Genomic DNA, 15,884 nt, shown 5'->3' with positions numbered 1-15,884 from the left:
CCCCCTGTGCCTAGTCCCTTTTAAAAGCATAGTAATTTTAACTCTAATACCTAGACATAGGGCTGAACACGTCTCTTCTCACATACACCAGAATGTAGTGGCAAATAACTTATTAACAAGGTGGCCTAAGGTGATTTTACGACTTATGTTTTTCTGCTCTGCTATTCAGGTTTTCTCTTTGATCCTGCCTATTAACACTCTGTATTTAGACATTGCTGTGACACTGAAAGGGACTTTCTGCACAAATAATGGTCCCTGCAGCACCTTGCTGAGCCTGGCAGGATGGTTTTCTCACCACCCCTTTCTGTCTTTTGCAGCACTTGACCCTGATCCTTTCTGCAGGACACTCACATTGCATGTGCTTTCTTGGAGGGCTGTACTGTTTCCAGCAGCGCAACTATCCTACAGCTTTCAAATACATTTCTCCTGTCTTGGAAAGATGAATTTTACTGATTTCTTGTTCAAATTCTTCTCACTCCTCCCATCCCATAGTTTGCAAGCTTGTGAGAGTTAGCTAGCAAATGTTTCATCTCAGATGCCACCTATTCCATCCCATTGGAAAACCTGACTGTAGGAGAAGCTTTAAATCAAAAGCCTGTGTGGCAGTTTCTGATCTTTGAGCAACATTAGGAGCTGTCACAAAGAAAAAATTTTGTACCTAGTTAAACCAAGTTGCTTGGTATGCATTGAGGCATTTGTCAAGTAGAGCCATACAAAAGATGAAAGCCGTGTCTGTCAGTGAAACTAGTGTATTTTGGCTTATGTAATTCTACAGGGGTTTTTGTGTTTTGTTTTTCAAGGAAACGGTAGGTGCCTTCAGCATTTTATCTAAAAAGTGAATTATACATTGCAGAAAGCAGTTCATCCCAAATTTAACAGCTCTTCTTTGAACAACAGAAAATGTAAACTTGTTGCTGATACTTGAACTGAAGTCATGATGGTTCCTAGTTGTTACTGATATTTTACAGTGACAGCCCTGTTCTGCTTACAATGTTAATAAAAACAGTAGCTCATTTAACATCTGAGGTTGCACTAAAATTTACTGATATCTGAATGTGGTGCTCCCCATCCTGCATTGCCATGGTGTGTGCATATGACAGGTGTGTGTAAAATGTAATAGCAAGACTGTTACCGCAATGATAATGCCATGCAAACAGTGAATTTATTGTGCAGGGCTCCCCTGGCCAGTGGAGCTGCAAGCACAGAAGAACAAACTTGCTGTGCCTTGCACAGCACAGATGGGCAACAGAAATGCATGGCTAAGTCTTGATACACTTTAATGAAACTGGATTAAAAAACTCCAAACACTTAAAAGAGTGGAAGTTCCCATTTGTTTCAAAGTACGAGAGACCTGGGACCGTTTTTGTTCTAATTAAGTTGTTCTGCAAAAAAAACACCAACCCCCCCCCAAAATCCACACATTTGTTTTCAGAAGATATCAGTGTTTTATATGGTTGAATATAAGCATCTTAACTGGTTTAATCATTAACCAGGATTCCATGCAGGTATCAGGACGGCAGGTCAGCTACATGAATGTCTTTCCCTCAGCATTTTCTAATGTGTTTGATCACGTGTTATACAGACAAAAATGTTTTCTGTAGCCTATACGATTTCTACAAGTGCTGCTGTAGGCCATGCCAGCACTGTTCATAGTGAAAGGGGAACAAAAATTTACCTGTAACTGACAACACTGATTTCCTTTGGATTACACTAAACCTTCCCTGCTTATGGGTAACTCCTGTCTGGCTTGTAAGGATGCTCCTGAAGGAGGAATTCTTTGACTTTAAGAACCATCAGATTATACCAAATCCTGAATGGATTCAAAGTGCTTCATGAGGAAGCCACATTCTCCCCATCTACCAAGACTTTAGCCCACACTCACAAATCAACCTGTGTGTAACAGTCTGGGGTTAATGAGGGTTAAGGAGGGAATGTGGATTGTGGGTAGTGAGTATTCAGAGATGATCTGGAGACAGAATCTGAAATGTTGCAGCTTGCTTAAGTCTGTAAGATGGAAGGCTTTTCTACATCATGGTGTGATGTGGAAGAAGGGATGAACGGTCACTGAAGAAAGTCTGGTGCTTGAAAGACTGTTATCAGGTGCTTGTAGTGTGGTAATGCCCCACTCCTGGCTTTCCTGCGGTGATCCTGGCATCCTGGTTGTCCTAAGGAGCTAGGCTCAGAAGCAACAGAGGTCTGCAATGAGCTTTGGCAGCCTGCGCATGGCTTTTGTGTTGGTATTTTCTGCAGACAGTTCTGAAATTACCCTTTTTACCCATAAACATAACAAGCTAAATGGCTTCAGTTAAAGCTGCATCAGGCTTGGGAAATGGGCATTAGACTGGAGATCAGAAGAGAGGGAATAAGGCAATCAGAGGGAACCTAATGCTAGATAGAGCTCGATCAGATATTTGCCCTTATTTCTGCAGTCCCCAGGGATGACATACGATTTGCTTCTCAATTCTGTTTCAATTCCAGTAGCAAATACCAGGGTCAGAGAAGATGTGACCAGGATCTCTGTGCTCATCCCGTCTGGTCAATGCCAATTTGACAGTTAAGTTTCTGCAGGGAAATTTTCGGCCTTTTTATCAAGTGCAATATATGTAGTCAGTGAGCACACATCCAAATCCAGACTTCCTCTATGCACTCTTGAGAAGAGATCAGATGGAGGAAATCCATGTTCTTCTGTTGTCTAAAATATTCGAGGCTGAAACAGGAAAGGTTCTGCCAGCCTCAGCTGCTAACCTACCCGACAGATTGAGATCTGATCCAAACAGCGTCACTTACTACCAGCTGGCTCTTAGATTCCTGCTATTCAGAGTATTTTCTTTCTGGAGATGCACTGGACTAATACATAGCTGTTATGAAGTGCTCCAGTCCCTCTGTGGTGACCAGGTTCCCAGAAATGTTTTGCCCTCATCTTCTGTAGCTGATTTCCTCCTGTGCATCTATACAGTCCCTTAAGCATCATAGTTTTTCAGTGGCTAAGGACTGGCGATTGGGCACTACTCCTACTGGGCAATGGCACTGAGGGCATGGGAACAAGGTGGCTGAAAGACTTTTCTTCTTGAGAGTGGGAGATATGATTTTGAAGCAAGGACGGATTATGCAACTGTGCTATCCAACCAGTCAGTGTTATCCAACTGACTGGTAATATAGTCAGAGGGGTGATAATTCCAACAGTTGTTTCTTCTTTCTTATAGTGAAGGCTGCAAGGATGAACAACTGTGAGGTGTGAGAGTAACACTCCTGTTTTACAGCAGCGTTTTGAATAGGTGGAACAGCAACGTTTCTCCTTAAGGAGGCTGCTAGTTTTAGAGCTGTTACGCGATTATAGAAGAATGAGGAGCTGGTAAGACTTCAAATAGGTGAACAGAAGAAAAGAAAGTGCCCAAATGGCAAACATCTGCCTTTCTGCCTATCTTTGCCTGTCTGTACTTGAAATCCTGATAGCTGGGCTCAGAGAGTAATATTTGACTAAGCTGCTAAAAACCTACGAACAAGTATTCCTCACAGGACTCCTTTTGAGACACCAATTATTGTCCCAAATCACAAATATTGAAGCTACAGCAAAGAAATCAAAATCACTGAGCTAGCTGAATCAGCGTCTGAGCTGGGACCAGTGTCTTGGCTTTTCAGACTCCTTTTTGGCTCTCCAGTCGCCTAGGACTGTAGAGAATAAACATGAAGGCATACCTGCAACAACATGCAGTTTCACTGATCGTTTCCAAAACAACCGTGCCCCACAGCCCATGAACAAACAAAACCAGTCCTCAAAGCAGCCCCCAAAGCCCGAACCCATGACCAAACCCCGGAACAAAGCAAAGATTTATTTTTTCCCGGTGTAACACACCAATTTGGGGACCGAGTACCTGCCCAGCTGACAGCCGAGCGCTGCGCAGTGCCCCCGCGGCTGTTCATCAGAGGGGAGACATAGCAGCGGTGCGAGCGGGTGATGCACGGCGGTACGGCTGCGGACCGCCCAGGGGTTGGAAATAGCACCCCCCGCGCCGGGGCGCCCGTGCTCGCACCTGTGCGCGGCCCGGCCCGGCCCGCCGGCAGCGCTGGACCCGGCCCTCGCCCCGCCGAGCGCCTGCCCCAGCGGCGGGGGGCGCGCAGCCGGCCCGGCCCGGCCCGCCTCAGGAAGTGCCGGTAGGGAGGCGGCGGGGGCCTGGCCGGGCTGGGCTGTCAGCGCGGCAAGGGGCAGCGGCGGCGGGCGGGGAGCGGAGCGGAGCAGGTCGGAACAATAGCGGGTGGAGGGGAGGGGGCTGGCGGCGGCTGGGCTCGGCACCGGCACCGGCACCCCACCCCAGGCCGTGCCGCCCAGCGCAGCCCAGTGCAGCCCAGGGTCAGCGCAGCCCAGCCCCGGGGCAGCCGCCCCGCAGGCACCGCGGAAGGGATGATCCGGGCGGCGCTCTGTTGGGCTCGCTGCTAAACGCGCCTCCATCCCTCCCTCTCCTCCTCTTCTCCCTCCCTCTTTTTTTCTCTCTCGGCTTTCCTCCTCCCTAACTCACTGGATATTGCCAGCCGCCGGGCTCGCCGCTGCCTCTCCCCCAGCCATGAATCCCGCCGAAGGAGCGGCAGAAGAAGGCGCTGTCCCCGATTCCGAGGTGGATGCTTTCTTCCGAACAGGTAGGGGAGCCGCAGGGGAAGGGGGTCGGGGCAGCGCCGGGCCCTACCTCCACCGTGGGATGCGGGGCTTGCGGCGACGCGAGCACCGCCGGCAGTGGAGCTTGCGGGAAGGGGAGAGGAGAAGGGCACGGAATGGAGGGGTCCCCAGCCCGCCTCCTTGCTTTGTCCGCCGCAGACCCTCGGCGCGCCCGTGCCCCGCTCCCCCTCCCGCCTCCGGGAGGATGCTACCGCGGGGTTACGCGCCCGCCGCCGACCTTCTCGGGAGGGGAGTCGCCCCGGGCACGCACAAAAGCCTCGCGGGGATGCTCGGGGGAAGCAGCTGCGTTGCCGCTCCCGTGGGAGGCTGCTCCGGCTGGGCCCTGCCGGGCCCCCGCCCTGGGCAGCGGCGGCGGCCGCCCGGGTACCGGCCGATATTTGGAAGCGCAGCCGGCGAAGCGCCGGGCGCTACTGCTGCCGCCCTCGGGTGGGCAGCGAGGGCAGGGGCACTCTAGGTACCGGCTGCCTGCAGCCCTGCTGCCGGTCGGGGACGCTGACCTCGCGGGGACGGGCTAGCAGAGTGTTTCAGGGCTGCATGAGGAAAGCCCCGTGTTTCGCTCTCCCGTTTCGGAGGATGCTGAAGTGGAGCAGAAGTGTAGCTGAGCTACAGCAGAGCGTGGTGGGGGGGCCTTCGCTAATGACAGAGTGGTTAATTAAATTCTCTGAGCAGTGGGTACGTTCTGGGGTCCCCACTGCACCACCTGTTTGTGAAGTGGTTCTGTGTGGGAGCCCCCAGTTCTGAAACGTGGTTTAGCACCGTATCAGCATCTCAGCTGAAGCAACTCGTGGTCTGTGTTGTGTCCGTGTGTCATCGTTGTCTCTTCTCCCTCTCCTCCCCCAACAACATCTTAAGGAAGTATTATAGGTTCCTTGGTAGATTTTTAATTAAAAATGTAAAGGATTAAATGCTTATTTCCTAAGGGGATTTGACCCTTTTAGGCTAGACTGACACTTATTGTCACAGCTGCTTGTCAACACTTTGCTTTTCAGCTGTTTTCGTCCTTCTACCTGCTCATTAGCTACACACAGTGCTTTGAGCTCCAGCTGCAAGAAACCAATTATGTAATCACCAAAACTTTAAAGAAGTAAAATCCTGAAGGCCTGCAGCAGCTCCCTGCTATGGTAGACTGCACCCCACTTATGTGAAAACCCTTTGATCTAGAGGATAACTATAATAAGGTCTGGCTGTGCATATCTTGTGATCCACAAGCCATTAAGCCATAGGATATTTGCTTGTTGATCACCTACCTGGTTACAAGCTATTTTCCAAACTCTCAACGACAGATATGTTTTAAAACTAGAAAAAAACAAAACAAAAACAAAACCACAAAAGAAACTCCCAAACCCCAAGAAACCACAACCCAAGGCAAAATAGTAACTCACCAATTTTCCTTTTAAAAGGAACCTGTTAATTAATGTCCCCTCCATTTTTCTCTTTTTCCCTCTCTCCCCTCCTTCACCCAAAGCTGAATCATTTCTCTGTGACACTGCCCCCTCAACATAAGCACGTTAGCAGAATTGAATTTGGACAGTCAAGTCTGTCTAGCTTATATGAAAAAAGTATTCCTAAATGAGGCAAAAAGCACAGGCACCTTGTGACTGGACATTTCTCCCAGTCTGCCCCCTTCACCTGAAATTTCACCTGTAGGTCCACGAATACATTTGTCACCTAGAGAGCTCTGGAAGTCTTTTAAAATCTCTGCATCTTGAGGAAAGAAATTCACAAGAACCTGGGCTTGGATGAGGTGCCTAGGCCGTGTCCTGGCACTGAAGTATGTGTGCATAGGCCATCACTGAAGGTTGTATCATCTACCTTAAGCTTCATGGAAGGAGATGTCAAAATTCTTCTTTCTGTGCTGTTATGGAGCATCCTGTTTCCGAAAAGATGACATGAAGAAAAAACCCAACCTACCCCTATTAGTAATTGATTTTGGTTGTCAGCTGTCACACTGGCCAGGCAACATCACTGAGAAATGGGGAAAAGCTTGAGAGCAGGCATGACTCACATGAAATTGCACTGCTGGTTTCCTGCTTGTTTGTGCACTGTTCACTTCTGGGGTGTGTACTGCTGATGTGCCTGACTGAAGTTGGTTTTAACGAGTGGCAGAGAGAACAGCTGGTGTGGGACTAAGGGAAACAACAGCAGGTAGAACACAACTGACTCTTCCACTACTGTTTTTGGCTGTCAATGCTAATCTTGCCTGAGTAAGGACTGTGAGATAGGGTCTGATATATAAATAGCTGTAGAGGCCTGCATTGACTTAGCATCATTTTCCCCTTGATGTTAGCTTTTTTTCTTACTGTTCTTTCTGTCCTGTCTTGTATTCTGAATTTGTAAAGCATAACCATTGTGGCTTAAAAGGCCTCATATATTCACATCAAATAAAAAATGAATCTATCTATCTGGTTTATTAGCTGCTCCAATAGCACAGTTGTACACTAAACTGCCTAAACTCTTCCCAAATTCACAGCTACTGCTGTGAAAAGCATGAAGTTGTTACTCTCAGCAAAAAAAAAAAAAAAAAAAAAAAGAAAAAGAAATTGAACAACTAGTATCTTACTCTGAGGCTTTTAGCAACTGGCTGGGCTTTGCGCTGTGCTGGGAGGATGCCTAGGCTGCTCCCTGGTATCAACAGAGGAGCCTGATGCTGTGAATGGCGCCATGTACAGAGTGTCTCCCCCAGCAGCACCCAAACACTTGGGGGTAGTAGTCCCTTATCAGCCATGACAACTGAGATAGTAGCTGTCTGAGCTGGATCTGGAAAGTTAAACTGAAGGAATTAACACAAGGTAATAAAGGAGGGTCTGTTCTGGTGCGTACTCTGATGAAAACTAGGAATGACTTTTTAAAAGGCTGGATTTAACACCTGTGTGGTTGATGGTGGCAGTCAGTCAAACCTCCCTGGAGACAGGCAGGGCTGGGACTATTCTGATTTTCACCATCAGATATATGCAGGGAGTAATTCAGTCTTTTAGAGAATCACTCCCATGCAAGTGGGCTAAAAATTAACAGGCAGAGGGACCTTAAGGGCAGAAATGACTATTGCAGTCTCCAGCTCTGATTTCTGGGATAACAGTGGCTGCTGAATTGAGGCAGTAATTTCTGCATGATGTCTATCACTTCTGTTTGAACTTATATTTGAGTAAGAAACCAAATCTATGCCTAGGTATGCCTTATTAAGTTTCTAACATTTGTTTTGGTGACAGGTAAAATATGAGCAAATTCTCTGGAACTCTCAGTCTATATTAAATGTGTACTGAGACTGTTACATTGCATGGAACTGAATCCAACTACTTGTTTCAAATATAAAGTAAGTCACTTTATAAAGCATACAAATGACAGATATCCTTTGGATACAGACACAGAAGAAAAGCTTTACCTTCATGCGTAAGCTGCAGGAACTTCTGCAGTGTGTTTTGGAAGCAGAGGTGAAACATACAAGGAAGTCCTTTACAAAAAAGTATTTATAGAGGTCAGTGACAGAACAATTTAGCAAACTACCAATTACTGGCAAGCGTAATCATCAGTAAGAAATATCCACTAGAAGGCACAGTTTTATTTTCTGACTTGTTTTTCTGGTACTTAAGTTTAACATTGATTATGTCTGATACAAAAATGCTGACTTTGTCATCAATACTTCCTGTGAGTTGAAAATTGATATTGTTCCATCTCCTTTGACTGTGATGAATTATGCCGTTTGCTTTCTGCTTTCCACTAGCTGGTTATACTTCCAGTGTTCGTTTGTGCATGAGGGACTGGCAGTTCCGCTATTAAATAACTTTACAGTGATTGGCAGTGGCCAGGCTGTTTGATCAATAGATATGCTTGAAATGATGTCTGCAGAGAAGTGCTCCTTGAGGTTGATGGAATCAAGTGTCTCCTAAAGCACAGAAATTGATTCAGTTGAGTTGTTAGTGGGGGTGAGGTGTTCGCATGACTCCTGGCTTCCTTACCTTGAGGCTTTATAAATTTGTAAGGCCTGGTCTAGTAATATGTCCTCTAAAGGAGACTGTTGTAGAAAAGACTGTCAGGTTGTGCCTAGCACTTGGAAAGCTCCTGTGTTCTTTAAGGTGATGCTGCTAATTAAAACCTGTACTGCTCTCTGGAGGCTTTGACCTCTGGCCCTGTCAGGAATATGAGTCTTGTTCCTTTCTTTACTTATTGTCTAATGTAGGTGTTTTTCATATGATTGAGGTGGGGAGAAGGACAGTTATGTCACTACATGTGGAGATCCAGCTCATCCCAAGCCTCTGTCACTGGGTGCCCCAGTGCATAGAGAAGCCTGCATGGCTCTGCCCTGCTGTTGTCCCATCGCTGCCTCCTCCTCAGGACTCCTGGGGGAAGCTTTGCTAGTCTGGAAATTGGCATGTAGACGTGGCAAAGGACATGCAGGTGATTGAAAGGTCTTGGTGGGTATGTGACTAAAGGGAAGGATCGCTTTCTGTCTGTTCCTGGAAGGAAGCAATTTTGATTGGTGATTTATGTTTAGAAAAGCATTTCTTTCCTGTACCTCTTCCTTCCTCCACACTCAGAAGTACATACAGGGCAGCAGAGGTGATATCTGATAGTCATCTACAATGTCTTTCTTCGGGATGAGATTGCATTGTGTTACAGGCCAGTAGGAAGACATTTATTCTATTTGATATTAATTCAATTTATATTGAACAGAATTACTTCCAGAGGAAGTGGCCCTTCACACCTAGCTTATGTTTAGAGCTTGTATGTACTGAAGTTCACAATCCTTGATGTCCAAGACAGGGTGCAATCAGGTATAATATGTATAAGCTTATAGCACAGACATTAGTAAACTGTACATGCAATACAGTAAGCTTTATATGGCACCTACAGAAGTTACTGGGGGGAAACATGTAGCCTACACTGCATTTTGGGGTTGAAATTCTGAAAGAAGAAACGTGTTATCCCAAAGTCATCAAAGAGGAGTCCTGTATAACACTCTTAGTACCTGTATAGACCATTTTGCATGTGGCCTTAGGTGGCTGTGTGTGTCTTGGGATAATGAGTTGCATGGATACAAGAGAGCATCCGACTTGGCTAGGCAAATGTAACTATTGCTGTTTCCTACCACCTGCCTCCAATAGTATAATTTACCAAGTCCCATAGTAATAGCCTGCTGGGAAAAAAAAAAAAAAAGGGTTTAAAAATGGGAGCAACTTTGATGGGTTTGGTGGGGGTTTCTTTTTGGTTTTTATTTTCAAGCACACCCTCATGTTAAGAGCCCACTAAGGAGTCTTCTGGCTGGACAGGTGCTCTGGGCCTCTTGAAGGTTGGGGGATGAAGTATTCTGTTGTTTCAGCTGCTGTGACCTTATGGTCCCTAGGAAGGTTGATTATGGATGTATAGCAACTTTACTGCTCCATGGCGACATGTACCATACAGTACCCAGTGGTATTTTAAGTACTTCATAGTTATATCAAAGAAAATACTTATGGAGTATTAGGCCTTATAAACCCATAGCACTGTGCATTTTATGGCTGGAACTTAGAGTAAGCCATGAAAAACTTAGAGGTATTTGTGCTTTTGTTTGATTTGGACTGGTGTCCTGCTTTTAATATTTCTTTGGATAAACAACTCCCGTTTTACAGCCCTGCATGGCACATGCACCCTGTGTTTAACAGAAAGGACTTTGCCACTTGAGGAATTTTGCCTAGTGAGTCTAGCAAGAATAACAACGAATATTACAGTATACGTGTTGCAACAGAAAGCTGGATCCGAAAAAAGACGTCAAATATGATTGTCTGGATAGAGAACCCTGAAGTGTGGAGTGCTGTAAAAGAAAAGTCACAATATTTTACATTTTTTTCAATCAGTTCTGGGACAGATTGTGTTACTGTCATGCAGATCCAGAGCACTGCGGAGGAATTGTCTGGGAGTTTTCATGGATGTAACTGAAAATAGACCTTGGCCCAGGCACTGCAATGGCAATCATAAATCTAGTCACCTGTGTGATATGAGGGCTGCAGTGTGTTGAAATGGGATTCCCAGCATTTTGTGCTAAGAATAGAGTAGTATTTCAGCAAAATATTTAAGTTTTCATGTTGTAATTCAGATTTGGTTCAGAATGAGTCCACTATTTGAATCTATGGCAGACTTTATTGTAAGTCGTTGTGAAGGTTGTTACATATGGGGTTACTGTGGAATAACATCAGTTTCAGTTGCCTTTTATTTACTTTATTTTGAACTATTCAGTGAAGATTCAAAGTGGTATGTTAAAATTATGTATGTTCAGTGCTGGAGTGTGAAATACCATGTAAAACATATACTGAAGTTTAAGTAATTCTTGTATCCTAACCAAGGGCTTAGGAGATAATTCTGTTTTGACTTTAAACTATAAATATTCTTTTTATTTCTTTTTTGCTCATTTTTATTAACTAGTGCCTAGAACAAATTGTGGTTTATCGGGGTTCTTTCTCTCTTATCAACATGTGTGGCTTTGTTACTAAAATCTAGGGTTGTTTTCTGTTTCTCTAAATTACACAATATAATGACTGGGAACATTCAGGTACATAGGCCTAATTTGTCACACTCCCACTTCAGGGCAACAAATTGCCTTTAAAACTAAAAATGAAATTCCTTTTTTTTTGTAACCTTAATTGCATGAACCAGCATTTCAGCTTCACTGATGAAACAAAACTACCATAATTAGGCAGACTGTCGTTTTTAGCGTAAGGTCACATCATGCTTTGCTGAGAATAATAAGAGGAAATGATCCTCAATTTAACATCCTGGTGACTGGCAGACCAGCTGCTGTGGTCATTTCTCTTAGTGAAGTGGCCTTGGGAAAAAGTGTGTGGTGTTTGTGATAGAAATTAAATTTACCTTGTTGCATAATTGGTATCCATATAGACTTAGTGGAGTTGACAGGGTATTTTTTTAACTGTTCTGGTATGTGTGTGTGGAGTAAGCTGTGCTGAAGTGGCAGGAGACATGCCTTACCTTGAAATAATAACAAAAAATCATTACAAGGAAAGATTTGACTCCTGGGGATTGTGAGCCTTTCTTTGCAAGGTGAGTGCTTGGTAAAGCACAGTAAAGGTATAGGTCAGGCATGCTGCAATGCAGCCGGGTTATCAACAGTGGTAGTTGGCCCAGGTTGGTTAATTACCTGAAATTACATTATATACGGTGAAAAGAGCTTTATATAGGCTCCCTGGTAATACTGGCACTGCTGGCGTGGTTCCTGACTCCTGGAGAGTACCCTCATGCTCCCGCTGTTTTAATGGCAACTGGCAGCCTACATTGGGAGCAGCACAGTCAGCTGTAAACAATAGTGTCTGATTCTTGTTTGTCAGCTGGGACAATAGCCCTGCTGATGGGCTGTGGTGGAGGAGAGGGGGCTTCCTTTGTATGGCAGTGCAGGCATGGCAGATGGCTAATTGGACATGATAAACCACGGGGGCAATGGGGGAGAAAAAGATCTGCAGGGATTATCAGCTTGTATCCCCCATGTTAGGGGGTGGAAAAAAAATAGTATTGTAAAGATGCTGTCAACTTTAGGTCTTTGCCATGAATATATTATTTAATAACAAAGAAGGGGGACACCCTGACTAAATACTTTCCTTAGCTGATGTGAAGTCCATTTTATTAGCTGATAGCAAATCATATTACTGTATGGGAAGGTAGGTGAATGCATGGCCCCCAGAGATGCTGGCATGGCACTTAGGAAAATTAGCAGTGCATCTTTTTCACCAGTCTTGTAAGTGAATGTCAGACTCTTGTGCCGAACAGCATCCAAGCTGAAAACAAAGAGCTTTGGAGCAGTGATTTTCAGGACTGGAAAGTTACAGTCTGCCATAGTTTGTTTTGTTACAGATAGACATTCATAGGTGTTGGAGCACTAAAAAGCTAAGCCGATTGACAAAGAACTTATTTATTTATTTAAATGTGTTTTATTAGACTTAATAGAGTATACATTATGAAGCTGAAACCTGAGGCCCTTGTACAAACTGCTGCTTATTTAAAACAGGTTAGTGAAAAATGGAATGAAAGCTTCAAGTTTAGGACCACAAAAGTAATCAGAGGGATGGAATGAACACCTTTCCTATGAGGAAAGGCTGAGAGACTTGGGGTTGTTGAGCCTGGAGAAGAGAAGGCTGTGGGGAAAACTTACTGTGGCCTTTCAGTACTTAAAGGGGGATTATAGGAAAGTTCCATAGGGTCTGTAGCAATAGGACAAAGGGTAATGGTTTTAAACTAAAAGAGGTTAGATTCAGCTGAAGATAAGGAAAAAACTTTTTACAATGAGGGTGCTGAAATGCTGGAACAAGTTGCCCAGAGAGGTGGTGGATGCCCTATCCCTGGAAGCATTCAAGGTCAGGGTGGACAGGCTCTGAGAACCTGTTCTATTTGAAGATGTCGCTGCATGGGGTTGAAAGGTCCTTTTCAACCCAAATAATTTTATGATTCTAAGGTATGTGTCAATCCTAGGTAGTTTTCAGTATGAGATGTGCAGGCTTAGCTGGGGGCTTTGGTGACTGCAGGATCCGGGCCCAAGGCTGTACAGCTGATGGTAGCAGCAGGCAGAAGTTTGTTCCATTGGATGCATTTTAATCCCAACCCTGTCCCCCCATTTGTGAAACTGAGTAATTACACAATTTTTGTCCATCATCCCTCTGTCCACAGAGGACGTATAAGGAGTAAACTGAAAGGGGTTTATGTATTAGTGGCTGCTGCAGTGATCTGCAGTCATCGCTAGCTTTAATTCCCTGTTCTGTAAAATAGTACCAAGTGCCTAGAATACTTTGCTATTTTAGTGTCTCTCATAATAATAATGTTATGGCATATAACAGATACGTTTAAATTGTAGTAAAAATAAATCTGCAAGAGGTTAAAAATAATAGCTAGCAAGAAATACGCAGTACTCTGTAGAAGCAGATTTACTTTCTGTGGAAATGTCTGGACTGTGTTTCTCTTCCACTGTTTACTACTGTCTTTTCCCATGGGACAAGTTTAGTGGAAACTCCAGCTGAAAAGTTTCAGCGGATCGCCTTTGGTTTCAGCAGGCCCTTCAAGTGCTGTACCTGTCATTCTGTGTAGCTTTTAAAGCTATAGGTGCAGGAGGCCATTCCAGGGACTGTGAGGAGATGCAGTAAAACTTCCAGCAGGGCTGTGCTCCTATTCTCTTTATGTTACAGTGGTTCTCTATCAGAGCTTACTATTTGCGTTACAGTCACTGATTAGTTCCTTCTGAAGCAGATGCTGCATGAACACTGAACAAAAAGATGATTCTCTGCCATCAAGTGCTTATGATAACAACTGTCAAGTAGATTGTGAATTCACTTAACCAAAGGCTTCTTTTCTCCTTTGTCTGATTGTCTTGAAGGACAAGCCAGAGGAGTTACAGAGTCTAGCACTGTGTGTGGAGCAGAGGGTATGGCTGGGAATAAGGTACAAGCAGAAGAATAGGGAAGAAATGAAAAAACTGTAGGGAAACCTAAAAAAAAAAAAAAACCCATGGAACAAAGTTATCTAGCAGAGCACTTTAGCGCTGGAGGGCAGTTGGCTGAGAAAGGGATTGCAGCCTGCATGCCTGCAGCCTCTGTGGAAGGGAAATGGGTGATGTCAGTGTGGGGAAGGTCAGAAGCCAAATGAAATCACAGAAACAAGACAAAAAGAGGTTTGATTAGACTTGGGATGGAAACCCAAAGGTAGGTTTTCTGACACATGAGAGAAAAAAATTGGCTGGGTACATAGTGAAAGGAGGGACGTACTGTGCTCAGAATGGGGAAGGCAGCCATAGGAGGTACAGCGAAGCACAGGAAAAATAGCAAGGTTTCCTCTTCTATAGGAGATGCTCCTCACCATCCAGGACCATTATTATCACACTGCAGTCTTTTAATGGTGACTGTACCAAATGCCTGTCTTGCTTTGATGCTGTGGAGAGAAGGCATTTCTCTACGAAGTGAAGACACAGAGCTAAAACTGTTGGGTGTTCTGCTTCACATTTAATGCCTCTTGTCACAGAAGTATGTCGTGAAGAGCCAGCCTCCTTGGATCTGACTGCCACTGTGTTCGCAGCAGTTTAACTTGCCTTGCTCTGCTTTCCTGTACTAAGGCAAAGAGTTCAGGAGTGGTGCTAATAGAATAAGTCTGAAGCATTCAGATAAATTTAGTCTGAAGGAGCAAGTCAGGCCTACTGGGTAAATAGTAATGATCTTGTGAGCTTCAAGGACTTACATCTACAGTATGCGAATCTCCCGTTAGCGGCTTCCTCCTATTCAACTCAATCCTGCTCAAAAGTTAGCTGGAGTGTTAAATAGGTCAGCTATCTATTACAGATTCCTGTTAGTCTGTAATCTGTCTGCTGCTTCAGGTTATTTATCAAATTCCTAATGAGATGGTCTTGAACTCTTTGAGGCCCGGGGAAAGTTGTTAATACTGGATTGGCTTAAAACACCTCTGCTGATAAAACTGAACTCATCTAACCTTGTTGGTTAGATGAGTTTGGATCCATTAAAACTGATCTGTGCTGTCATGGGAATTTGTAAAAAACGACCTGTCCCAGCATGTAAGCCCTTATCATGGGGAAGGATTTATTTATTTATTATTTAAAGAGCTGCTTGTCTTCATCATTGAGTTGTGCGATAAGGTGTAACTGGCAGCTTGGGCCTGTTTGCTGTGAGAGAGCTTGATTGCAGTGCTTGATCCAGCTTCAGCTGTCATGATGTTTGTGCTTAGGAGCCTTATGATGCTTATGTGCAATAGCTCAAAATCAATAGCTGTTAGGTTTTTACTTGGGTAGTCAAAGGACAGGTTTCTACAACATCTCCACCTCTGAAGTCAAGCAGTGCTCAAGATGTGCAGGATGAATGGTAGTTGCTTTGCCTGGCTCAGCCACCCTCATCCTTGGTGTGCAGTAGTAATGGAGATAATAGTAATTAGAAATAATACACAGAATTAGTACAACATTTCAGAACACTTACATAGTCACAATCTTTGTGTAGAATAGGGAAGTCTCATCAAACCCATCTATAAAAAAGGGGGATAATCAGACACAAAGCTGTAGTAAGTGGTTTTCTTGAGGTTTTATGGACTTTGTGCATGTGTTCTTCAAAAACCCATGTCACGGTAGAGGAGCAAACCCTGACAAAGTGCTTCATGGCTTTACCTTTTGTCAGTAGGGCATGGGCCAGGAAAAGCACACCAATCCCTTTTTACTGTAGGATTGTCAAAAGTCACAGCTGAGGCGACAGGTCAA

The 15,884-nt window shown here is 44.6% G+C and overlaps 1 protein-coding gene across 14 annotated transcripts in view; it reads left to right on the top strand.

Moving 5' to 3' along the window:
- Window positions 1-4,086: 4,086 nt before the first annotated feature.
- The window catches only part of KALRN (kalirin RhoGEF kinase), a 521,871-nt gene continuing 510,073 nt past the window's right edge, over window positions 4,087-15,884 (top strand). For 7 of the 14 annotated variants that reach the window (XM_065671403.1, XM_065671407.1, XM_065671405.1 and 4 more), the window contains exon 1: window positions 4,264-4,632. In XM_065671403.1, coding sequence (XP_065527475.1) covers window positions 4,560-4,632 — 73 coding nt within the window. In that variant the 5' untranslated portion in view covers window positions 4,264-4,559. The other 7 variants (XM_065671413.1, XM_065671397.1, XM_065671399.1 and 4 more) reach the window with 4 other exon arrangements.

Source organism: Lathamus discolor, chromosome 3, assembly GCF_037157495.1.
Source record: "Lathamus discolor isolate bLatDis1 chromosome 3, bLatDis1.hap1, whole genome shotgun sequence".
Classification (NCBI taxonomy): Eukaryota; Metazoa; Chordata; class Aves; order Psittaciformes; family Psittacidae; genus Lathamus; species Lathamus discolor.
Note: the sequence above shows the minus strand (reverse complement) of the source record. Positions and strands in the feature narration are given on the sequence as shown.